This window comes from Pollicipes pollicipes, unplaced genomic scaffold (assembly GCF_011947565.3).
Source record: "Pollicipes pollicipes isolate AB1234 unplaced genomic scaffold, Ppol_2.1 Scaffold_4881;HRSCAF=5763_pilon_pilon_pilon, whole genome shotgun sequence".
NCBI lineage: Eukaryota > Metazoa > Arthropoda > Thecostraca > Pollicipedomorpha > Pollicipedidae > Pollicipes > Pollicipes pollicipes.
In genome coordinates, this window is record NW_023596576.1 from 6,282,981 (window position 1) to 6,309,489 (window position 26,509).

Consider the following 26,509-nt stretch of genomic DNA (forward strand, 5'->3'; position numbering starts at 1 on the left):
AGAACAATGCTCTCATCCTGAGTTGTTCGATGGACATTTTAAGCAGAGTTTTGGTCACGCTAGGCTTAACTCTTGCGAAATATCTGTGCAACGACAAAAATCTGGCGAATTTGTAATTCTTGTTTCCTCTTAAGTCCGATGATTTGAGCCAGGAATCTACCTCATAGTCTTTGAACTCACCGACAGGACACAAAGGACATCGAGGCTCCCGAAGCGGGCCTCGGGGAGTCGGCGCAGGCCCGGGCGGCGGCCGAGGCGTTCCAGCGGCACCCGCTGTCGCCGCAGTCGCTGCTGGCCGCCTCCATGGCGCACAACCCGCCGTCGCTGGTGCCGCTGCCCGGCCTGGGTCTGGCCGGGTACGGCGGGTCTGGCGGCCGGGCCAGCAGCTCGCCGCCGGCCCGTGACACGGTCAGCCCGCCGGTCAGCTCGGCGGCACAGTCGCCCCGCCAGGGCAGTGCCGGCAACGCCCCCTGGAACTACGAGGAGCAGTTCAAACAGGTCAGTGGCTGGAAAACAGCAGTCGTGTTTTGAAGCACCCAATGCCCATAGCAGGCGACTGAAACATGTTCTATATTGATTGGGTATTGGTCTTATAACTGGCGCGCCACTCAATATAGCTTGGCTATCTGGCGCCATGCGGTCGGCTGCTCATAACGTGACCCGGACAGTCTCGCCTCAGGCGATGCTCAAGAGTGGTCTTTGAACCGGCTGCTCTTAAGCACTCTAGCCTGGCTCATCGTCGCCTGTCCGTTTTCCGGACATTTGCTGCCCCGTGGATCAAGGAAGCTTCTAGCTACTTAAGCCCATTGTCGTAGATGGAGTTGCTCCCCTAACCCGTCCCGTTGACCAAGGGTTGTATCGCCACTGGCAGACGTTGAGGGTCAGTATCGCCACTGGCAGACGTTGAGGGTCAGTATCGCCACTGGCAGACGTTGAGGGTCAGTATCGCCACTGGCAGACGTTGAGGGTCAGTATCGCCACTGGCAGTCCGTATCGGACCCCGCCAGCCGCATGGAGGCCGGTCGGTCGGTGATGACATCTCCCCGGTAAACCCGGTGTTGGCGACGATAGGCGCAACGTTCAGCCAAGGGCCTGCCGATTGATAAAGGTGATGACAGCAAGGTCTGACCTCTTTCGCGGCGACCTGACAACCCTGTCGAGTTGGAGCCAGGTGGCACGTCCTGACTCACCTGGCCAGCGACTTCCCACTACGCCAGTCACTGGCAGTCGACGGTACATGCCGATGCACACGTGCAGTGCTCTGGGATAGCGACATGCCGGCTACAGCGCATTAGATTCGCAATTTCGTGGTCACAGTCCCGCGCTAGGGCCGTGGTAAATGGCAAGATCAAAGAGGCCCATTGTTTGTCGGAGCCGACAAAGTGCCGCTGATCGCAGGGCGGTGATTTCTTGGCCGTTGCTGAAATGGCAGATCATGAGAAACCCGACGATGACTGATTGTCCCATCAGCGGATTATTGCTGGTCTGGGGATGGCATGATGCTCGAACAAATGCAACAATGTGCTCGCCCTCACCGGCATGGGAACTCAAACCCCGGGCTCGGGAGCGGCGGAGGATAAAGGCAACGTCCACAGACGACGTATGCAATTTGAATTAGTCCGCGGTTTAACGCTCACTTGATATGCATGGGATGTTTTAAGCTAAAATTTTCCCTTCGATGCTGCCAGGCATGTGCCGTAAACTTCATTACTACCCCTCCTCCTATCATGCTCTATTATCTCTGCCCCCATTAGCTTTTTCTTTGTTTTCCTGTCGTCAGCTGCTTTATTCCTTGAGATTAATGATGCCAGCCATATTTATATTTGCATGCGGGGCGTCGGCGCCCATTTGATCGCGCCGGCGCGAGCCTCTGGCGCTGTCCGATGCTCCAGGACGGCTTCGACGTTTCTGTCTGGCTCATTGCGCCTCTGGGGCTGTCCGATGCACAAGGACGGCTTCGACGCTTCTGTCGGGCTCAACACGCCTCTGGTGCCGCTCGCAATGTCGCCGTGCTAACATCTCCTGCAAAGTGTCGTGGCTCCGCCCACTCTGAGCCCTCTTCTCTTAAGGCGGGCGTTCCGATCGGGCTCGTGCCTGGTAACCGAGCCCCTCTCGGTGCCTTCGGTAGCCCTGTAGACGTGGTGTAGAGTGCCAGATCCTCCCCCTCTGATAGGGCTTTTTGTTTCATTTGTTCTCCCGTGCCGCCCCTCCCGCGCCCGTGTAAAAACGCGAAGCGCCGGCGCGTGGCGGGCATTTTTGCACCAGCTGAGCATCACGCCTATCGCTCGGGGACGCCTTGGCCGCCACGTGGCGCGAGTTATCGCGGGGGAGGGTGCTACCGAGGGGACTAACTCACGAAAACACGTGACTGCACAAGAGGCGGTTTTTGGAAAACATGGCAGCTGAAGCCAACGCGGCGTGCGTGGCATGCATCGCAACAATGGCAGGCAAACAGCATTTGAAGACGCGTAGTGTGTAATCACATCTTAGACGTTTTGGGAAGGGCAGCCTTTACGAAATCACACATTTTGTCTCCTGGGCCCTCTTCCCCAATGCTGAAGGCCGTCAACAAGTTATAATGTGTGACGTCACAGGTGAGTCTCAGTAGCCATACATTTGGGTTGCAGCGGCTCTGTATGACGCAGCCAGTTGTGACGTCATAAGCAATAATCTCTGGTAAGCGTGTTGCCGATCAATACTTGATCCCGATTTGAATTTGTCGGTGGCAAGAAAACGTTCGAGACTGGTTTCCGACGCGAAACCTACCCGGGCTCAGTTTTAACCTAGCTCTCGGCCGTCAATGCCGTCAAAGTCGGCGCTGATTGATCGGCCACCAGCTGCGACACCCTCTCGCGGCGACACCCGGCCTGGCCCCGGCCGCTGGCGGCCTCAGCCTCGGATTGCATGTGTCCGGCCTCGTCACCGACAGCGCCGTCCAACTCGTCAGCGAAGACGGCGGCGGCGGCGCCTCCATGAGGGGCGGCACGCGGCGGTGGGAGTCCACGGTGGGACCGGCGGCGGTGGGAGTCTGGTGGGCCGGAGCGGTGGGGGCGCGCCGCCCAGGCCACGCCGCCCTGCCGACATTATCCCTCGGCTCGGACAAAGAGATCGGCAGCAGCAGCTGTGGTCACTTCCCCCGGAATGCGCCCAAAGTCTTCAAAGCCCCCGCCCCCGCGGAGGGGGCGGCGGCTGAACGGAAGGGGGCGCTGGGCGCGGCAAATCCAGACCACGACCTTTGGCCATGTGGCCGGAGTGCCCCCCCCCCGCGTGATGTATGCGCCCCTCCAGATTGAAATGCCGGAAACGCATGGGGTCAGCGGTAGTAGGCCGGTCGGGTTCGGTCTGGGGTGGGGGCAGGATAAATGAACGCACATCGAACTGACGTTTGCGTTGGTGGCGAGACGACAATCGACCGCAAGGTGGCCGGCCGTCAGGCAACCAACGTGGCTAATTATCCGCGTTTTGGTTCTGGGACGTAAGCTGATGAATAGCGCTGCTTTGTGGCCCAGCTGCTCTGCGAGGCGGCGTTGACCACGGCCGTCGGAAGCCCGTGCGCGAGGTCGACCATCTTTTGCAGACTGTGCAGTCGGCGTGCGGTGTGCAAGGTGCTATCTGAAGAGTTAATACCAATTTTTGGATGGGGTTTAAGTTCATATTGGCATACACCAAACCATATTATCATACTGCGTTTCACCTGTCTGCTATTATGCTGCGTTTTACCTGTCTCTCGTTGACCATAGACCGGTGTGATTCGGATGGGCCGTTTGAGTGAAACTGAATGTGATCACAGATGCATGAGCGACCAGAACTGATATCTCGAGCAAAACTTAGCTCCATGCAGACAAAGACCCAAACAAGGCATTTAACTTACACGAGGTGTTCAGATGTGTTCAGCCATTGCTATGGGCGCCAGCGTATGTTATGTGCGCCAGCGCCAGCGCGGATGTTTATCTGTACTAGTCGCTTTGTGCCCAACCCTGCGAGCGTCTTATTTCACCAGCAGCATGCTAGACTCCAGACATTTGCGCCGCAGCGATGTGCCCACTGGCGATGCTGCAGAATGCTGTCGGCATAGTTCCGATTCCTATCAACTTCGCCTCTCGTTGAGGAAGCCAAGCTTGGATTGCCGACTTTATAACGGCTTAATAATGGGCTTCAAGGCATTTTACGATCTCGCTAATTTTCCAGCAAATCGCCAGCTATTCGCTTTTTGCTGCACGTGGTCGGCGAATAGTTGCCTGAAGCCTAACGCACGCTTTATCACAAAAATCGCTCAACGACATCCTTAACTCAGATCAGCTATGCCAAGGCCGTGTGTACACTGGGCCGGACTAGTGGCTCTAACAAGGGCTGCAACGCTGCATCATCTCGCGCGACCATCTTATTACAGCGATATTGGGCAACGTACGCATGTAAACTCTGCAGTCCAGTCAGTCATTCAGTAGTGCCAGTCCGTCTAGCTCGGTTCATGCAGTCTGGCTCACCTTTCAACAGAAGGCAAGCCCGGCGGGCTGCGATGGCGGGCGCTCAGCTGTTCGCCACGGTGTTCGGCGGAGATCCCTTTACCAACTCAGGCACTGGGGCTGCGCGGCAGTTGCGGGAACGGAAGCTGGTTCCGCAACTTTTGCGGAAGTTAACATTGCGCCGGTGACGCCGCAGGTTAAAAATATCTTCGAAAATGTGATGGCTCCCAGCTTGTGGCCCGTGACGGATCTGTCGCCGGGGCATGCGCTCGTCCAGGTGATTTAAGGGTGAGGTATACCCTCACCTAGGATTAGCTTACAGCGTTTCATGCTTCTTCGTCTAACCACTCGTGTAAGTTGCCAGTTGTGTTATGATCGGTGTGTGTTTCGTCGCCGTCTGTAGCAGAACAGGGCATCCACACCCAAGTGGGGGATCACATATTCGCTGGAGTACGAGTATTTTGGGATTTAGCATGGTATGCTTCTGTGGTGCTCCGTGCTTCGTCGGTGCTGAACTTCGCACCAAACACCGCTTACTAAAAAAAGGAATGCGTGTGCTAACTTCTACATTTCACTTGCAGTAAAAGTGCATTACTTCTCCGACTAAATGGGAATTTGTATTGTTTCGACATGGAACGGCTAAATCACATTTGCGTCCGCTTTGTCCCAGTCGAACGTCTCGAACAGCAAATTCGAACCAGCTGGATGCAGCAAGCGTCTGTCCTGAGGCGGGCAAGAACCTGATTAAATCACCCGCTTGGTATGGCTAGCTCTGCTCGGGCTCTCGGGCACGTTATCTGATTATTAGAGCGGTCCGGCGCCCATTACCGCTCGGGAAATTGAGTCAAACCGATGGTGGCTCTGGGAGCCCATACATTAGCGGACCAGCAATTCGATTGTGACTGGCCGCAGGAATTAAACATTCAGAGCAAACAGCTGAGGCGGTATTTCATTGTGGGCGAGACGTTTGTTTAAGGCGGAAGTTAGCCAGTTGTGCACGACGCGGTGCCCTCGTGGGGTTTGCTGCAGTTTTTCGTGTCTAATGCCGGTAGACATGCTTGTGTACAACCGGGGGTTGGGGCCGGGCGAACTTGTTTCGCCTCACTTAACTTTGCGTTGACTTTGTCTGAAAGCGTCTGGCTCGTCCTCTGGACTTGTTTACTGTGCCTACATATAATGCATAATTCCTCCATTCACATTTTTTAGCGCGGGTCGGACGCGGAGCAAAAAGAGGTGACGTCATGAGAAAAGGTATGACGTGTTATGCATACCCCAGGGTGCTTAACTTGGGGTCTTAGATGGCCTGGTCGTCCCAATATAATTCACACCACAAGGTACAAATGTCTGCTAAAATTATCTGAGATGGTTGGGCGTAAGAAAATATGCTATTGTTAAACATCCGCCAACCGTGTGCAAAAATCACAGAATAAGTTACGTTTAAGGCCTTCAAATTTTCTTGGGTTCCTTGTATCCAAAAGGATGTTCAGCATGACCGAGCAGGTGATGGGAGCACAAAGCACTTGCCATGTAAAGCGGCGTTGGCTATTAAAAAGTGTAGATGCACTCAGCAAAGGTATGACGTAGCAGCTTCACAGTTTATGGCTTTGTGCGTGTTTCCGATACATGTAAAAAGCACATGTGAGCAGAATGTCGTGGCGTTTCACTAAAGCGGGCGATTTTCTTTTGCCCAGCCCTGGCTGTGCACGCTGGTATTTCTCATTTCATCCTTTTGTTATTGGATATAGGGACTCCTTTGAGTTGTTTCGCTTATCCGTATCACGTATCACGATCGGAACCACGCGTCATTTCGACGTGTGGTTCTGACCGTGATCATGATTACCCGGCCGCCAACCGTTGCAGCCTGTCTGTGATGGGACGGTTTGTAATTGCTTGGGTGGGACGCCACGCACGAAATGGCGCAATGGGATCGGATATTTATCCCGCATGGAAAAGATGCTTCTATGTTTCCTTTTACAAAAAAAACCAGCGGCACGACCACCTCTAGCGAACACTGTTTGGATGCCAGAATTTTTTCTGATAGTTCTTCCGCTGTTCGATTTCGTACACTTTCTGTCGGCGCTTTGAATTGAAAATACTCCCTCCAAACAGTTGGGAAAAGCAGGCACCGTATGTTGCATGACAGCGGTATGTCGAGGCACCGGCTATCGTGCGGACCTTATCAAGCTGTCATGAGATGCCCTGGCCACTGCTGCAGGCTGACTCCCGGACTCTGGCTTGCCACTGCTGCAGACTGGTTCACGGACTCCCGGACTGTCGGCGGACTCCCAGACTCTGTGTGGGCACCACGACTGTGAGGCTGGTAGTCGAGCTCAGACCAGGCAATTGTTTACCAGATGGACTCTTTGATGGCCTCCTGGGCCAGTATTTGCACACGACCCTTGCGGCTTCGATAATAAATGAACCCGATCTCTCGATGACTCGGACTCATGGCTGCTTTTGTCCGCGGGCAGAGAACCCTATCTCTTTAATCTGGCCGATTTGTAATTCAAATATGGACTGGTTAGAAGCCGGTCGGGCGCCTGTTCATTACCCGCCCATGACTAATAGTTCGGTCCGAGTTATGGATCGGTAGCGTATTAAAATTATCCCCGGCTCCATGTCGCCGTTCCGTTTAGTGGCAAGCAAACGCTTCGGATTACTACACGATCACCTGAATAATGATCTCCTCGTCTTATGGGACGAGCAGAAGAGAAAGGCAGTTCATGGGATGAATGAAGCCATGCAAATCGGATGCCTATTTGTCACCCTCCACTCCAGTTTTTGTTTGTTGTCTGCGAGCGCGGGCCCAGCCATATCAAATTATCATAACCTGATTGAAATTACCTTGAATAAATTGTCCGTATTGCAAGTTTAATAACTATGCTACCAGACGTTAATTGCGATAGGGGTGCTTCGGCGCCAGGACACGCCGTGCGCCTGGTTACGGTATGCAGATCTCCGAGAACGCTTCATGACTGAGCTCTGTTTCCGAAGGCTACAGCGTACATTGCTGCTAACGTATGCTTATTAAATATATCACTTTCCCTGTGCGGTTCAAACTAAATGAATGAACAGAGCAAGCTAAAGAAGATTGTCGAACCAATTATTGCAGGACTGAACCTGCGTAGGGTCTGCTTGGAAAACGAAAAATGGGCTTTCGCACGCAATAAATTTTAGACCGGCCAGACGAAGCAAATAGAAGTGCTGAAGGTGAAGCTCATGAAAGTTTGATGCGTACCATTACGGCTTATGTCATGACTTCATATCTAACATTTGCTGAAAGTTGAACGTTGCCGTATGAGCGTTGGATAGGAAGAAACAACCAGAAACCGCTGTGCCCCCCCCCCCCCCCCCGCCAGCGAGTTGGATGGAGCTACTCCATTGGCCCTGCAGCATCAGTTTGTTCAGTATTCGCAGGAAGACGCTCCATCAGCTGAGTTCTGTAGAGGGGAATCTTGATTATTCCACGTAGACCAATTTATGGGAACACTTGCGTTTGCCGTCCAGACGGTAGCCGGTATGGCATAATGAACATCTCCCCAGCGATGTTCAATGTCACGAAGACCGATGGTCGGGTGGGTTTTATTGCAGTTTTACCACGGCATATTGGTCTCACCCGGGATCATTTATAAGCCGATTCTTGGCCTCCGCCAATAGGCCAATTGCACTGTCACGTGATTAGTTTCACGGTGCCGGTCGCCACTCCCAATATGGCCCTGCTGCAGTGGTCCCGCTGCAGAAAAAGCACCATTCTGAACTTCAATACGTTTATTTTTCCACGCGTCAACGTGCGCCGTGCGCTCTCCGTTGCAGTGACAGACAATATAAACGCGTGGAATGTCTCCTGGCAATAACGCGGCCGTCTTCAGGCTCTGCCCGCCGACTCATGGTGTTCCGCGGAAGAGAAGTCGCGTGATGTGGCGCGGTGTACGGTGCTCGGACGTCCAGAGCGGGCTGAGCCGTGGGTGACTGCCCTGCATCCCGGCTGAAACAGACTAGTGATCCGATTGGTTTCCATGAATGGACGCTGCATGCCAGTGCTCTGTTGGCTGCTAGCTGGACTGATATCGCGATATTTATGGACGTCCATGACCTTTGAACCACGGAGGTAATGGCATCCTCCCATGCTTGTTATTGTTTTAATGCCTGCATGTTCTGACAGCTAATTGATGACATGCCCTCTTCCAGCTGTATGAAATCGACGACAACCCCAGCCGGAAGGAGTTCCTAGACGATCTGTTTCGGTTCATGCAAAACAGAGGTAAGTCGTAGATTTGGAATGCTGGGGGTGCAACTCCCGGCATGCGATATACAGAATATGAATTCCGCCGCATGAGTAACTATCCGGAGGGGAAGATGAGGAGAAGGAGAATATGGGATGTAGCCCCCTCCTCTTTGAGGTCGCGGAGCTGCTCCGCCGGCCCTTCGAACCGGCGGGGGAGCTCGAATTTTCAGGGACTTCTCTTGCGTCACTTGCGTCACACACCCTGATACAATGAGAGCCACTCTGTCGGTCAGCGACCACTGGCGCTAAACGACCGGTCGGTCAGCGACCACTGGCGCCCGTGCAGGTACCAGTCAGCTGACTACCTCGACGATGAGGGAAGTCACATTTGTCGGAGGACCCACTGTTGGTACTAAACAGAGATCCCCGGTACGGAACAGGGTGGAACACGCACAGGCAAAGCGCATGGCACCCCGTGATTTCCGAGCCATTTTTTCCATGCGACGTCATAGTATCGGCTAACTTAGACCGATTTGGGGGAAGGCGCTGTGGCGCGCTGACCCCCTTAATCTTAGCTGGGGGGTCAAGTTCTGCCACCTGTCCTGTGTCCGATAAGCCCGGCGCTCCATCTGCCAAAAAGCGACATGACCAGCGGTTCGTGATGTCGTTCAGAGTCCCCTTCGTCGCCCAAGGGCACCTGGAAGTCTTTGTAGTGCCTTATATCGTGGTGAGCATGGACGTGGGTACAAATGAGCAGCGACGTTGCAATAATCAGTTTCTGATGTGTCTTTACGTGAACTGCATCACGCCAATATTATCTTGCTGATGACCCCCAAAAGGTCCCGCTGGTGGTCATCTCACGTGTCCAGTCTGCTCCTCTCCTACTCACACAATGGCGTGTGGCGTCACGTGCGTGACATTGTTCGTCTCCTCCGCGGCGTGCCCCGGCCGCGCCAACGCGGCGCTCGCGCGCGCGCGCCCAGCTGCTGGGCGCCGCCGGGCCCGCGTCACCAGCCCGCTCGGAGAGACATTCCAGCGCCGCCCGGCTCCCGCGCCGTCAGCGGCTGTTTGGAAGCGCGCTTGAGGTGATATCATGGCCCGGATGCCTCCAATACTCGGCATATCGATGGCTATCGGGCCCTGTTGTGGACCTGAGGTCAGCCGCCGGCGGTGGCGTATCGCAGATCGGCGGCGATGCCGGCCGGCAGATGAGCCGACCTGTCAGCACCGGACCGTATCTCGGGCGCGGCGCGCGCGCGCGCGAGCCAGCCGCGCGCCGCGACAACACGGCCGTCGGGTGGACATGTTTGGCCGGCCTCGGACGCTGAACTCATTTGCTACGGGAGGGTACAGGTCCGTCTTCGGACTTAATGTGTGGTTGGCCGATCCAGGCTGCTGGGAGGAGACGCGTCAACTGCAGTGGTTATGCAGTGGCTCTGCAGTGGCTTTGGTGCGCTCCGTGGACGCGGTCCAGTACTGAAGCTGTAGGGCATTCCCGCCGAGCAGCCCAGCCGGAGGTCAGTTCGCACTCTCGGTGAACCGCGCCGAAGGAGCGGCCCCTAGTCCAGCGAGCGGCCGCCGCCGGCGTTCAGTTCGCCCTCTCAGCGAGCCACGCGGCAGGAGCGACCCCTGGTCCAGCGAGCGGCCGCCGCCGGCTGCCAGTTCGCCTTCTCAGCGAGCCGCGCTGCAGGAGCGGCCGCTGGTCCAGCGAGCGGCCGCCGCCGGCTGTCAGTTCGCCCTTTCAGCGAGCCACGCCGCAGGAGCGGCCCCTGGTCCAGCGAGCGGCCGCCGCCGGGTATCAGCTGGCGATCGACCCACTTCAGCAGCGGCAGCCTGTTCAGTTCATCGGCCGGCCGTCACCGGGAGCGTTCACAACAGACGCGGCCGATACAGGGCCGTCGCGTCAGGCGCATCGGCGGCCGCGGCCGGCCGGCTCCAGTCGGTCCATCTGATCGGCGGCCGGCATTCCGGACCTGCCTCGACCGCGCTGCCGACCCCTTCTCACTGCCCCCGCTCTGCTCCGGCCTGCACTGCCCCGGCCGTCGCAGCCGAGCTCAGCTCACCGGCGGTGCATGGCCTGCTGATTGTGATAGCCGACTTGTGTGTTTTTGTCTGTAAGTTGGATTTTTAGAGATGTTTTCAGTCTTTTGTGAGTCTAACACACCATATTTTGCACACTCTTTCTTTCGCGTCTCTTGTTGCTCTTTTCGCCCCGTCATCCCTTCTGCGTGTGCCTGTTAAAAACAACTGAAAATAGGTTGCTACGATCCCGGAAAGCATAACCCGGATCTGGTTGCGTGGCGGTGGTTTGACTCCACCGTAACCAGCCGGAGTTCCGTGAGAATATCGGCGATAAAATCTGAGCCTGCGCTCATTGCCGATTGGAAAGGTGCGAGGCCAGCTGGGCGGAACCCACGTCGTTACCCGCGCCGCTCGCCTGTGCCGTCAGCCGTCGCCAGGAAGCCGTTCCTGTGTTCATCGTTAGCAGTGACCGGCGGCCGCTGCCGCCGCTAACAAGATCGTGCTTGGCTAGGTCGGGGCGCGACCCGCCAGCGGGCTGCTAACGGGCGCCGCCATCTTTCGTTTCCGTCGACAGGCGTTGCCGGCCGCGCCGCGGCGGGAGAAAGGTGTCAATAATGAGCTGGCGGGATGTTTATGTACCCTCGTAATTAGCCGGAGGCGAAGGTTTACGCCCCTGGGCGAGCGCGTCGCAATATTTTATATCAATTATTTCCGCTAGTCGCCGCTTTTTGCTCGGCGTCTGCCTCCAGCAATAATAACCACCTACCGGTTGGGAAAAACGGCTATTCATTTGACGCACACGGCGCCGTGGGGGACGCCGCACGGCAAACAAACACGCCCGACGGACAAATTCGTCAGGCGTGATCGAGCCGTGGGCCAGGCGATCATGGCGGTTAGCGCGGAAAATGAGCCGTGCTATCGCTCCCAATTGAACAGGGCTTTACTGAATGGATTGCGGACGCGGCCCCGCGGGCGGCCGCAGCGTCAGGCGCTCAGTCGACGTCGCCGCCCACGGACGTCCTGATGTCAGCCGGCAGACCTTGACCTTGTGTCACTTGGTGTCAGCTGCCAGACCTCCATCCCGCCGTTGTGCTGTCGGGGCGGGCCCGGTGTGATGCCGGTCTCGGGAGACGCCCGCTGCAGTGGCACTCCCCGCCGAGGCGATGTAGCTCGCAGATCACGCCAGCGATTGGCAAGTTTATGCTTATTGGCACTGCGCCGCGGCCGCGTCGCCGCCGGCCGAGGCCCGGCAGCTCCTGCAGAGGCCTGCTGGGGCGCGCGACACTCCCGGCCCGCACGGCGCGCGTGACCTACGTGCCGGCCAGAGGTTGTTTTACAAGGGGAATGCACGAGGCTACGAAGTGCGGGTGCTCTGTGTCTGTGCCCATGGCAGCTGCGGCCGGCGCTGTCAGCGGGAGGGGCGCATGCGGTCGTGGTCATCTGCACAGCATGACCGTGAACGTCGCGTACCAGTCTGCTCCACGCCAAGAGACTGTCGCCCAGCATGGTGCGAGGTTATTTAAAGCATCTGTGCTCACAGGGAGGGTCACATTCAGCGTAACCTTGTGACCAGGGCGACGCTGAACGGCCGACAGGAATGTCCGACAGCAGCGGGACTCCATACCGGTCCGGCGTCCAGAATAAAACGGCAATTAAAGAGCGGAGAAGCCTGAACGGACGGCCAACACCGGATAAAAACATTATCATAAATCGGCGTTCGGAGGCGCCCGGCCGGGCCACCCAGCGTCGCGCAGCGGTACGCCGCGGCGGCGCCACCTCCGGCGCAGCAGCGGACGTTTTTTGGCCGGCCGGACGCGGCTGGGGTATGGTTGGCATGTGCCGGCGCTGTTCCGGCCCCGCCCCCACCCCCGCCCCCGCTGGACCGCCTTCTTCCGGTCATTGTCGGCGCGGTTAGACGGGCTTTTAGCCGCACGTCGGCTGGCTGGGGCCGGCTCTCGTCCGGCAGCTCGCAGCCCCAGCTCCAGCCCCAACTCCAGTCCCAGCTCCTGGTCTACAGCTCCGAGCTCCAGCTCTAGAGTCGGTTTCGATCTGCAGCTGCCAGCTCCAGCTCCAGAGCCGACTTCGATCTGCAGCTACCAGCTCCAGCTCCAGCCCTAACTCCCAGCCCAGCTCCAGTCCCAGCTCCCGGCCTGCAGCTCCGAGCTCCAGCTCCAGAGTCGATCCCGGTCTTCAACTACCAGCTCCAGCTCCAGCCCTAGCTCCCAGCCCAGCTCCAGTCCCAGCTTCCGGCCTACAGATCCGAGCTGCCGGTGGCGTTACCTCTGAGTCGGGCTGCATCGCAGCTCGCAGCGCCCCAGCTCGCAGCGCTGGAGCTCGCAGCACCCCAGCTCGCATCGCCCCAGCTCGCAGCGCCCCAGCTCGCAGCGCCCCAGCTCACTTTGCTGAGTCCGAGCCTCTGGAAATGAGCTCGAACGAGGATCCACGGAGCAATGCGCCCTTTTACCGCGGCGAGTATTGCTGTGCTGACGACAGTGACGTTGTGGAAAACAAGTGCATAGTTTCAATTAAATGATTGCAAAAGGTATGAAGAATTGCGTCTTCCTGATTATTTGATTTGGGATGCAATCAAAGCATCCCAAAGATGTCAATCCTGTTTTGTGCACAGCTACTCTTCCGTAGCAGTCCTTCATCGGCACCGATGCAAGTTAGGCGCCATGTCAGAAATTCTGTACAACTTTTCAGGCTATTTTTCTAGTATTATGACGAGTAAAATGTCTTTTCTGGTTCCTATTCACTTCTTGAGTATGAAGGATTCGAACTGAAGCTCTGCTGTTTAAACAGCTACACATTTGAGTTCACAGCAGAAGCTTCACTGCCTGGCTGTCCACGGAGGTTGTTATTTCTGTCGGTCCGTCCACTTCAAAGCCGGACATTAAGCTCCAGATCGCCGCTGGGTTGTTTGCGCCGGTAGCACCACCTCTGTTTTTATCTGCTATAAAACAGCGGCCGGTTAGGCAGTGTCTGGCCCTCGCCACCTAGCACTTGACGCCCCTCCGCCCCGGTCGGCGCGCCGTCGTCCCGGCGCCAACAGCTGGCTCCTTTATTTCAAATGACAAACGAGGCAGATATTTTTGTGTCAGAAGACAATGGCGACCCCAGTGTGCCGCCGGCCCCTTCTTTGAATATCAAACCGGGCCCGTGTACTTGGCCGTAATCTGGCCCGCCGATGGGACAATATTTCACATGGCGGCCGCGCAGCGCCGATCGCCGGGGATTAGACGGCGCCGTTTTTGCGGCGGTCTCACGCGGGCGCCGCCTGAGTTATGTCAACAGCAGCTGGACAGGGCGCGCCGCGTCGCCGTCCGCTGCAGGCGGGGGTTCGCCGCCGCCGAGACTCGGTCAGTCAGCCTTGCGCGGAATCCGCCGCGGCGCCGGTATCGCGGCCGAATCGAGCGCGCCATGCCAACAATGTCAACAAAAAGCGATCGACCGGGCTGACCGGCGGCCGGGCGCGGGCCCGACCGCCCACGCCCTTTCAGCGGCCGTTTTTCAGGCGCCGGCGCGGCGCGGCGGCGCGCGACACAAAGGGCCCGGTCGCGCGGCGCGCCGTATCGCCGCGGCATCTTGTTCTCCGCGGCCGGGCGGGCATTGAGCGTCACCAAAACACGCGTAGCGTTTGGTGGCTCATTCGTCTGGGTGAATCGGACATTCAGGGAGATGGTTTGTGGGGTCAAGGGGTGACAGCTCTGGTAATAGAAAGCTAAAGTTTTGTTGTTTTATTGCCGCTCGTGCTGTGTCGAACAGGCGCCACGTATTTGGGGCAAAATGGAAGCATGATCGCTGAAGGCATTCGTCTGGGATTCAGGCACATTCTGATTTCAGGAACTCCGATAAACCGTCTACCGATAATGGCGAAGCAGGTGCTGGACCTCTACGAGCTGTACAACCTGGTGGTAGCCCGTGGTGGGCTGGTGGAGGTCATCAACAAGAAGCTGTGGCAGGAGATTATTAAGGGCTTGAAGCTGCCCTCCTCCATCACGTCTGCAGCCTTCACCCTGCGTACACAGTGAGTATCGGTAGAAGCATTAAATCACCGAAATCTTATTGGTGGGCGGCAATATTCATCTTTTTTACATAGCAAGTGGCGTTTCTGAAAGGTAATTACGAACTTAGGGCTCGTGAATATATTTATTTGGGAGGCATTTCATGTTAATGTGCAAAACAAAGCTAGCAAGCGCAAAAGGGCCACATAGCTCCCTTTAAGAGAGGGCTCCGATTAGATCAGATATGGATCCGATTAGATTAGATAAGGCTCCTTGTAGACAAAACTTCCAGGTCCCAGGATAGGAAACTGTCTTTGTCCCCTGGCTTTTGCCTGGGGGCCTCGCTAATGACCCCATGCGTCGATGAATTACCTGGCAGCAGCAAGCAAATGTGAAAATGACGGATTTCAGCAAGCTCTACGATCCCAATTAAAGCGGATGTGACGATATTTGTGGGAAGACGTCGGCGTTTTGCCATGGCTGCAAACGAAAGACTTGCCATGATGGTGAAAACAGATTTTCCAAGAACAATATTAAACAGCCGCGGCCGTGACCTGACCACAGCGAGGAGTACTCGGAAAGAAAGCGACCCGCAATCCCGCCTCACGGCTCGTTACGTACCGTCCGAAATGGACTCAATTGGCACTCTCTCACATTCCCAATGGCACGTTCGTCACGCCACGCCGCCGACGGTGCGCGATCAGCTCATCAGTGATCGGCCAATCCCGATCCCGTCCCCGCGCCGCTGGCTAATGCATCGCGATGTATGGGCCGTCATCTCGGCGCTTATTACGCCGGGCCGTAATTGAATTGAACTATCGATTGCAGGTAACGAGAGGGGATGATTTAGCGGCGTTATGCCGCCCTGGTCAAGTTGAAAGGTTAATTGGCCCCACACGCTTCGCTCTCAATGGAGAGCAGATCGACATGAGGCTGGCGGCAGCGGCCGGTTGCCGTGGTCGGCCCTGGTAACGGCCGTGTGCCGCCCAGACACCGGCGCGGGTGTCCGTACGACGGCGGCGGCGGCGGCGGCGGCGGCGGCGGCGGCGGCGGCCGCGGCGGGTTACCGTGGTCGGCCCCGGTTACGGGTGAGGCGCGATGCTGACCCCCGGCCGTGTATCGCCTGTCGCCCGGACACCGGCGCCGGACCGCCGCCGCCGCCGCCGCCGCCGCCGCCGCCGCCGCCGCCGCCGTCGCGCTCCGGCAGGACCTGCTCCTCCGGGCGGGGCTGGCGCGCGCTGCGGGCCCGCCGGCCTGCCCGGCGTGGCGTCCAGCTACGGTCACGCCCACGCTTTGTTCGTGAGGGGCCGCCTTCCGGGAGGCGGGATGGCCATAAAGGCACCGCGATCCCCCGGGGAATATCACTGAAGTCGGTAATTACAGCGGCATTAGCATCTTAATATCAGGTAATGCCAGACTGAGAAATGTCTTGGTCGAAATGGCCTCGGCCGGGGAAAGAGCCGTACACCATTAACACAATCTCGAACAGAACCGAGCCTGGCGTGGTTGGTTAGGGCCAATATAATCGTCCTTGGGGCTCAGAGCTGAGGCAGTTTCTAACCGTGATCCATGCTATCGGCACGAGCAACATTGCGATTGCGGTGGTTTCAAAAGCTTTCTGTTTAGACAGAACATAACCTTCCACTCGGGCAGCCCTTTCGAACGTTTACGTAACCATAAATGTGGGCGAGATGACGGTACGTAACATTGCAAAACCAGTCTTCAATCACCATGTCTGGTTTAAAACCTTGCTCTGTTGTGCCGGTGTGCTTCAGATGCTAAGTGTGAAATACTTTAAGTCAGACTCACCATGCGCGTTTATATAAAGGGAGAACAAAAGTCGCTTTCCAAAGCATGCTAATATTTGACGGTAAGGTACGCCGTAACGACAGTACGCAAATCTGTACCACAAGATGTGTTTTGTCCCAGCGATATACATACATACATACATACATACATACATACATACATACATACATACATACATACATACATACATACATACATACATACATACATACATACATACATATATATATATATATATATATATATATATATATATATATATATAAACATCACGAAACCCGCTTCTTCGCCAGTGCAAGAGGTGCAATTTTCTCTGTTAAGACGGGTCATTATTCTACCGAGGCCTGCCCCACCCATTTCCAGGAGCTGAGGCTTTGTATGACCCACCCACACATACGCGCAGCCAGTCCCTCTGCGACTCCGCCGCAAGAGGGAAGAAACCTGTGCGGCGGCGGTAGTAGCGGCTTGTCCTCAGCGGCCGTCTAATCGCGCATCGTAAAATCGCGTCGTACGCAATCGCGGCCAATTATGGCGGTCGCCGGACGTTCAGTCGTCGCGGCGGCAGTCTCTCGGCGGTCGGCGCGATTTCCCGGGCCGCAATGGCGCCGCTGTGCCGGCCCGACGCGGCCGCGGCGCCCAATTCCCGGATTCATATCAATAAAACGGGCCGGCTAACGCGGCCCAGTCACGGCAAGTGGTAGTAACCGGTGATACGCGCCGGCGGGCGGCGGCCGACGCCGTGCCCCGGCCACACGTGATCGCCCGACGCCCCGGGGCGCGCCCGCGGCCGCCCGACGGCCACATGAGGCGGCCGTTCGCCGAGCGCGGCCCGATCGAGGACGGTGTGACCCCGCCGCCGGCCGCGCGGCAGATCGCGCTCTGATATCGGCCGCCGCGCCACGCTCGCCGCGCGCGCACGCGCCGCGCCGCTGCACGCCGCGTCCCCGGCACTCAGCCCGCGATTTACGGCCACCGCTGATGCCGCAATGCGGGCCTTTGTTCTGCATCACGTGCAGGCGCGTGCAATACTGGGTTTCGCGCCCGGAGCTGGCGGCAGCTGGCTCGCGGCGGTGGCGGCCGTCACGGCGCTGGAACGTCGGGAGTTTTCGAATGGAGCTGCTTTCTGAACGCACTGGTGACCTGACCGGCATCGCTAGGGACTAAGCTGTTCTGTTGGCCTGAGGTTTTGTCGGTTACGCCGGGATCAGCTGGCTTCCGAAGGCGTGGGTCAGCCAGCCCGATCATTTGGCTGCAAGTGCGCCTGGTCTGATTTGCGAGCTTGCCCATGGTTTGCTCACCAGTCCCATCTGTAGATCATGCATCATTGCAGGCGTTTTGCAAGTAGCCCCGCCCCAGAGGGACGTGATGTCGGCCCCTCGCGAGCTCGCCGCCCGCGAGAGAACCCAGAGCGCCCCCCTGGCTCGCGATTCCCGGTCCCGTGAGGAGAGCTCTCCATACCGCGCGTGGTGGACGCTCGCACCCGTGCCCGGGGCGGGAGGCGTGAACCAATCGCGTGTTAGTCAGCGATCGCGTCACGGGCGGGGATCGCCCGCGGCGACGCCTCAGGCGTAATGATGACTCGCCGCGACCGCCATGAACGTGTGCCGCATCAAACAGCACAATACTGAGGTGTCAAGACGCGATGACGTGTAAATGGATTCCACGCGCGTCATGAAAGACACTCAAACTCTGTGCAAGACGGAATGAGCAAAAATGTGTCATCTTTTATGAACACCTCCGGCCATTTTTGCATTTGTTGGTAATTTTTCAACAGATGACACTTTGGCGGCTGTACTTGACCTTTCTGTCTGCGAACCTACATACATCTTAAACTAGGGCTTCCTCACCACACTTTCAGACGGCTCTCACTCCCTGAAAGCAGAAAAGCGACAACCCGCTGGCGTCTCCGCCGACCTCTGACCGCTGGCGCCTGTTTCACAGGTACATGAAGTACCTGTACCCGCAGGAGTGTCAGAAGGAAGGTCTCAGCAGTCCGTCTGAGCTGCAGGCAGCCGTGGACGGGAACCGGCGCGAGGGCCGCCGCAGCACCTACAACAGCAACTCGTACGCCGACTTCGTGCAGAGGTCGCCACTGCTATCGGGGTCAGTAGTGCGTTGACGGCCGGTGGCGCAGGCCCGTCTCCAGGCAGTGTCGGAGACGGGGGCTGTGAAACGGCTTTTGTGCAACGGGCATTGTGATGATCAGGGCATGGTGCGTTGATGCAAGGGGCATGGCACGTTTATTTTGATTGCGTGCCTCCATAAATGATTCCTGGAGCCGCCCCTGTCAGACGAGTGGGCGCGCTGTAAGCTAGTAGGCGTGTAGCGGGCCCCCGGGCAAACCGCTCTGGTACTGCACGCACCTACGATTTCCATGAGCGTGCGAAGAGGCCGTTGCCGACTAATTACTGACATGTGGTTTGTTTTGAGTGAGCTAATTAGTCATGAAGATAATTGTCCATTGCACACTTGACGTTCGCAGAAGTGACAGCGGTGGAGTAGAGTTCAGCTTGGCATTGCTCCGCAGTCCACAGTTACTGTGTGCGGGCTCTGACGTTGTTGTGCTTATCAAACATTCTTTCATTCCTGGGAAAGATCGATGACATTTGCCTGTTGCTCTGATGGCAGGTCTGCAGCGTTCCCCAGCTCTTCTTTACCTTACTGTTGAATCATACGGATGTGTTACAAGCTGCTCCGCTCTTCCAGCTCGATGGCGCAGTCGTTCGGCTTGTCCAACGGCATGCCGACCACGCTGCATCAGCAGGGCCTGTCTCCTCTGTCGCTGGTCACCAGTCGGCCCGGCACCAACGGCGCCGGAGGCCACCCGCTGCCGCCTAGTGAGTACAGCACCACTGCATCAGCCAGGCCGCTGGCTCCTCCGCGGCTGCCCAGCGAGGAGAGCACAGCACTGCTCCGCACAGAAAGACCTCACCCGGCCTGTGGGATGGCCCGGGCAGTGACGTCACGCTATCGCGTGGGGGAGCCGCTGTGCGTCCCGGCGTCGGGGAAGTCGGTCATAAACGCCACCCTATCACCTGAACTTTAGACAGCTGGCGGGTGATGATTGCGAAGGTCAGCCGGCCTTTATTTCCAAGAGTCTGGAAGGGACTGGGAGTGGGCACCGCCCCGGGCCCGTGCTGTCGGAGCGGTGCCGCGGGCGCCGCCGCTCCGGGTCTGCACACATCCCTCGCTCAATCAGCGATCGGTCGGCGGCGGCCACCCGCCCAAATTGGCGGATACTCGCGTACGCCACATGTTCGCTGTTTGTCAATCGCTGGTCGGCCTTGAATATTCAGCGGCGCGCAGGCGAATGGTAATCACCGGCGGCGGCCGTTGTGGGTGCCAAGATGAGGTTGAATTACTCCGAGCCCCGGGCCAAGCACGTAAAGAGGCCGAGGACAAAACAGAGGGATCTCGTTTATTTTGCCGGCCCGGCCGCCGATCGGCTCCTATACCAGACGCCGGTCCGTTGGGCATAATACCCTGAGCTGATCTGCATAATTGCGCGGATCCGGCACATTTGGCGCTGTCCGGGCGGGGTCACGTGACCTTCCACCCGAGGCTGGCTCCGTCCGTCGACATGTCACGGGGCATGTGAGTCACGGGTCCTGCGAGACGCAAGTCTCTGGAGGGTTAGTGAACTTCCCCGCGCTGCGCGCACACGGAGAGTTGACACGGAGCGGTCACTGAAAAGGTTTACATGTTACCACTCACTGTAGCTCCAGTAAATTGACCGGTGAATCTAGGCAGCAGAGCGGGATGGTTCGCCATCGAGCTGTTTTTCGCGTGACGTTTCTGTTTTAATCCTCTTAATGCCTCAATCTCGCTCCAATCTTCCGAAGCACTTTCGCATTTCGCCTATCGCCTCCATCCCGGGGGCCGTCCGTAGCGCTATCATGTCAACATCATCATCGAGTATTCATTATTGGTGCCGGCGGCGCGGTCTCGGCGGAGCCTGGTAAATGAGCGGCATTATGTCGGGCCCGCGGCGCGGTAATCGGCCATTATCGAATCAATCGGCCGATCCGACATCTGGCCACAACCTCGGGCACAAACAGAATAATTAAACGACTATTTTAAAGACATCGGCGCTGCGCGCGGGCGTTGTGGCGGCCTCACGGCCGGTGCCCTGTGAGAAGCTGCTGGCCCCTTGATGGCATGACAGGGGGACTATTCGTTGATTACGGGGGGCGGGGGGGTGAGGGATCGATGGAAGAGATACTTAGGGAAGTCCTCAGGTCATGGTTTGAGTTCTGCACTTGCACGTCACTTCCATCTCAGAAGGGTATACTGCACGCGGTTTTTTCGCTTACATCAAGCGGCAGCTACAGCCAACTCCTCGCATGACTGAACAGTGCCTCAGCCAGACTCGACAGTCCAGGGACGGGCGTTCGGCGCCCGAGCTCGGCCTGTGCACCATGTGGGCCGCCCGGCCGCCACGGCCGACCGTGGCGACGTCAGAGGTGGCGGGCACCACTCCGGGGCTTGGTGCAGGTCACTGCGGCCGACGGCAGCGAGCCGCCGCCGCCGCCCTCCCTCGCCCTGGCCCTGCCGCCCAGCCGGGCCAGGACGCGCCCGGCCCCGCCCGGCCCCGCTGCCCGCCCGTCCGCCCGCCTCTCGCCGCCCGCCCCCGCCTCCGCCGCCTCCGCCGCCCGGCCGGGACGCGCCGGCCGGCAGCAGTAATGACCGACTGCCCGCACCGCCGGTTAACGATGATAAAGTAATGAAATTTGTATTTGCATACGATTGATGACGCCGTTCGGGCGTGGACGTGGAGAGGGGGGGAGAGTGATGATCAATCGGTCGAGCGGCGCCGGCGCCGCTACACCGCCCGCCGGCGCCCGATCAAGGCCGCCGGCGCCGGCGCTGCACGCGGCCACATCGAGCCGCAACTCGGACAGCGGGCTCACCTCACCGAAAACATCACTCGTCGCAGAACTGTCGCAGGACGGCAGTGGTTGGTTCTTGGTTGCGTGGGTGTTGCAGCATCGGGTGGACAGTGGCCGTTCTCAATTTTCGTACAAGCTTGCCGAGAGCTTTGGCGATGCGCGGGAAAAATTGAGTTATCGGGGTTTCGCTCCTCTCCTGCGTTTCGGGGGCCCTCCCATCGCTCTGGTTGATCACGCCGTTTCCAGCTTGCTCTGAGGGTGAGCCACACGTGTCGTCCACAGGCTCTCCGTTTCTGCCGGGCATGGGCGGCCCCGTGCTGCCGTCCGCCAACGACACGCTGATGACGCTGTGGAACCTGTACAGCAACAGACAGCCGATCCCCTCGCCGCCACACCGCAAGCCCGAGTGCATGGGCCTGGCTCCGCAGAGCGAGGCCCTCAACCTCGGCGTCCGACGCGAAATCATGGCGAGGTGAGCAGCGCTCAGAAAAACCACCTCGACCTGTCATCGTCTTTGCCTGAGAAACAGTGTTCTGCTTGTGAGACCGCGCGGTCTGCGGGGCATATGTTGCAACTTTGCGAGCAGCGGGCGCTCAGGGCTTGCCGAAGTTCAGCTGAGCGTCTTTTGTCAGGTGCCGGTGTCCAGATAAACATCTTTTGTTAGTTGCCGGTGTGTTCTGGCATCGCGTGTGCACAATTGCTTACTTAACACACGTATGCAACTCATAGCAACACAGGGCCAATGACCGTAATGAATTGCTGAACTGCTGTAACGCCATGTACATTGGTGATTTACGCCAGGAGGAGCCAAAACAGTACAAGGGCATTTCGCCCCTGGGGCCTCACTTTGTCGTTAAAGCAACTGTTTGCTTCTATCCGGAGCAAGTTTTAGGTTCAGAATTCCATTTTGATGCCATGAGAACCCGTTTATTATGTTTTGTTGCCTTACGGGAGTCCTAAACCGCCAAAAAGTACTGGGGTTTTCGACCTGAAGGGTGAGGGGGCACCTGCCAAAAGGCGAGGGGGGGGGGGCATTACCGCAAAAGCCCCCCTTGGCTACGACACTGTGTTCGTAGCCGTTTAACACGCGAACGGGTAATCAAAGGTGGGTTAGACAACCCGCTCAATATGCATGCAGTCAAATTGTGCAGAACAGCTGTCACCAATCCGTTCGGCTTTCAGGCAGGAAAGGGAGCGCGAGCAACAGGAGCGAGAGAGAGACCGCGAGCTGGAGCTGCACCGCGAGCGCGAAAGGGAGATCGAGAGAGAACGCGAGCGCGAGAGGGAGCAGGAGATGACGCGAGAGGTGCCTGACGACCTGTCGCCGCCACCCAATAAAAGGGCCCGGTCGGATGACGAAGAGCACAAGATGAACGCGCTGCCTCACACAAAAATGAGCATATCGTCCAAGGGTGAGTCCCAAAGCAGCAGGAGTTCGATCATTGCAATGATCAGCGAATACACTTCACCACCTGCCGGCAGTCACTCGGGCCATAATGCATGTGTCGCATCCTTAAAGCAGACCTTGTACACCCACCGCTCAGATATGTGTGCCGTGTGATGGTGAGCGCCAGAACTAGCCGCTGTTTTCCACGCATCTTAACCTTGACCACGAAAATCTTAGAGCTCTTAGTAGATGAATTGGGGAGTTAATCCACCTCGAATTGCATGGCACTGTATTGGGATGTTCAGTGCACCCAATTGGATAGTGTCGTTACTTGTAAAGTACCTGTTCGGATATTTATCCCCACCTGTGGCGAGGCTCCGCCAGCTCACAAGTCACGGGCAGATATTTCTTCGCTTTACCTTTTTTAGATATTCTATTTTCTCAGGACAGAATAGTAAAATGGAGAACTTAGGCGCCGGGTAGCTAATGTAAATCTCAAAAAGTTTTCTCGGTCTCCTCCTAATTTGTGCTCAGTTTCATGGTTATCACGCGCCCGGGTGGCCGGCTAGATACCCTTCGCTCTGGTAGGGGGTCAATTTGACCCCCCTAAGATCTTGGGAACTAAGAGAGCTAGAGACGCCAAATTTACTGTTTTTTTACTGTAAATTTACTGTTTGTAAACTCACTCAGGTCAAAGCTTCAGGTTCCTATGTCATGACCCTGTGGTCAAAAAAGGTCAAACAAGGTCAAGTTCCAACTTGGTCTCCAAAATACCCTCAGAACCTAGATAACCGTTTCTAAGCAAAATATAACATGCTCATTTAAGGTCAGTGACCTTGTTTGACCCTCCGAAGGTCAAGGTGACCAAAAGCATGCAAGATTGCTCGTGTTTTGCATCTGCCTAAGCGACAGAGATTACGCTAGGCAGTATGTTCCGAAAACAAAATGTTGACCTGGGTCGTTTTAGGTTAATGACCTATTCTGACATCTAAGAAGTCCATGGACGATGTATAATGCGGTTCCTGCTATCAATAAATTCGAAGTGAGCACCAGAGACTATCCCATACAGCAAGCCCTAGAGCAACAAAATAGGTTGGTTTTGACTCTGGTGTGACCTTCATACCTGACCTGAGGTCAATGTATTTTTATCATTCAACTGTTGTGTTGCTTAAGAAAGCATCTCAGAGATGTATGGTTTCGTCTAACACTCCGTTGTTGTATCAGATTGAAGGATTCCTCGGAAATTGCCTTCGCTGAAACCATGGCCTGATTTTGACCTGCTATAGGTCAGCGACCTCACAAGGTACATCTAAATTGTTGATGCCAAGCGATCCGCTATTCAATTGTCCACAGCTATGCAAAATTTGGCGTGGCTACGCCGCGCCGTTCGGAAACCATTCTGGAAAAACCTTTGGGGGGTCCATTTCACTCCCGCCCGAGCGCGTGCTATATTATGCCATCCGCCATTTTCCTTCCGGTTGGTATGCTAGGCTCACTGGGTTCGTCTCCCGACTCTAGATGTTGACAGGCGTTGGAAGAATGTGCTCACGTATGCGGTAGGCCGGTACTGGAGCTGTGTCCATTCCGGTACTGGAGCAGCACCCAGCCCGGTACTGGAGAAGGGTCCAACCCGGCACTGGGGCAGCGTCCAGGGCATATGACGCATTCGTAGCTTAATTTACATCGCAATATGCATATCACGCGATGGGGATATTCGTCAGGTGCAGGAAGCCATGTGTATCTCAGCCATCCCACGATTCCATGATTTGAAATGCGCACACACACCATCGCTTACCCCTTTGTCTTCCATTTGCCACAGGCGACGGAAGTTTGGTGCTGAGCATGGAGCTGAACGGCGTGGTTTACCAGGGAGTTCTCTTCGCTCAGCCTAGCGCCGCCCGGCTATAGGCGACGCTGCTGCCACCTCGAGCTTTTCAAACAAGTATTACTTGGCTGTGTCGCCGCTAGGACGAGGTCGTGCCGGAGATCGTTGGCGACCGTCGCGACACACAGCAGTCCGATCTCATGAGGGCCGGTCGGGGCAGGGGAAGGGGTGTGCTCGTCGAGCACGCGCGGCGACTGCTGACGCCGTGCTCCGATGTCCTGTTGCTCCCGTACGCGGCGTTCTTCGATTTGAGCCTGCTGGCTGGTTAACTTGTTGACAGGAAGGCGGCTGCTGCTGTATTCTTACTGGCCGCTTGGAGTGGATGACTAGTGCAATGTTCGTGCGAGAACAAAAGCTGGCCTGTGTCTGAAGATGAACTTACCGGCTGAACCTATGATGTACTGGCCAATGTCATGTCGCTCCTGTCGTCCCCTGGTCTTCACTTGCATAACTCAGGGAGACAATATTTCCAAGAATAGAAATGGCCTGTTCCCGACAAACGTCATGCACTTTCCGGGCCCAGCCGTTGCTTTTTGCGGAGACCCAACGTGCATGCATGTGAGGGGAGAATAGGTAGAATCGTTGCAGTGTCAGAGCAAGGTCGTGCAGGGCTTCTGTGACGCATTTTGTCAACGTTCCTGGGGTCTCGTACTCACAGTACGCTGGATACTGTTTACGCGTGTTTGTGTACAAAGTTGTACCTCAGATGATGGTCGGATCGTTCCTACTGAGACGCTGGCGTCGCTCGGGACGGCGGCCAGCGGGAAATGGAATGTCCCGGTCGTGTGCGTTTTAGCATGCCCTGCCCGTCTTTGTCCTAGCTGTATGACTTGGAACCTTCGTGGCGTTGTCTTGCGCATTCGGGCTACGCATGGCGTACGCTCGAAATTCAGAGATTTTATTGCCACAGCCGTACTCGGAGTCATTTGCAGGTATGCAGTCATTATGCTCATTTGCATCCAAGTTTCAAAAATCGCTGTTATCATGTGTCATGTGTCCATTGCGCACTTGACGCATGCGTGTGCGTTGCTTTCCCCTCCCCCGTAGTTGCCGGTGTTGTACAGATAATTGATGACGTGGGCAATAAGTGATCCCTCTTTGACGATCTCATAACGGTCATATTTTCCAAAACCCTTCAACTCTAACGAACCACCACTTAGGGGTAACCTTGCTGGAGCAGTTATCAACTGAAGTGTATTTAAACTATTTAGAAGTGTGCTTTATGCTGGTAGTACGTTATTATCGGTGTGTGACTGTGTTGCCAAATGTTAACATTTGGTGTCCGGGCTTGGAGGCCGTCTGTACCCCTGAGCCATGTTAATCCCACCTAGCACGAGATGCGACTGTACGTTCGGTCGACGTTCGGTGGTGGCTGGCGAAGGCAGCCCTGTTGTCGCTGCCGCCTCACCAGGATATGTTGCATGCCAAAGTCATAATAAACGTGTCTCAAACGGAGTCTGTCGTCAAAATTTAGAGAGAGACACACAACAGACGCATGTGTGACACATCATTATGAGCATTCACGTCGTCTATACAGTGACACCATGACCGGCTTTTTTCCAACGATCCAACGGGAGGGTGGAGGGGGAGTGGCGATTCTGTCGACCAAAAATATCTGATATGGGCGATCCAGTGCGTCAATTGGCGCAGACATTATGTCCTTCGCATTTCACGGACTGTGTCCTTTCTTCGTGGATTATTTTGCCCCAGGTTGTGTGGTTGTCTTGATGGGACACACATACGTTTCAAGAAGAAAACCTACTTAGCCCATTGATACCCAGTACCAGCGTGCAGTCCGCCAGCCAGGATGGCTAGCCGGATAGTC

General features: G+C 56.6%; 1 protein-coding gene across 1 annotated transcript; it reads left to right on the forward strand.

The window, feature by feature from the left end:
* Window positions 1-330: 330 nt before the first annotated feature.
* LOC119099685 (AT-rich interactive domain-containing protein 3A) lies at window positions 331-24,707 on the forward strand (the record flags this gene model as incomplete). Its single annotated transcript, XM_037222750.1, has 8 exons — window positions 331-498; window positions 8,652-8,724; window positions 14,554-14,737; window positions 18,465-18,626; window positions 19,230-19,360; window positions 21,695-21,884; window positions 22,595-22,824; window positions 24,619-24,707. Coding segments are annotated over 8 exons (1,227 nt in total), but the record flags the coding sequence as incomplete, so codon positions are not given.
* Window positions 24,708-26,509: the final 1,802 nt, after the last annotated feature.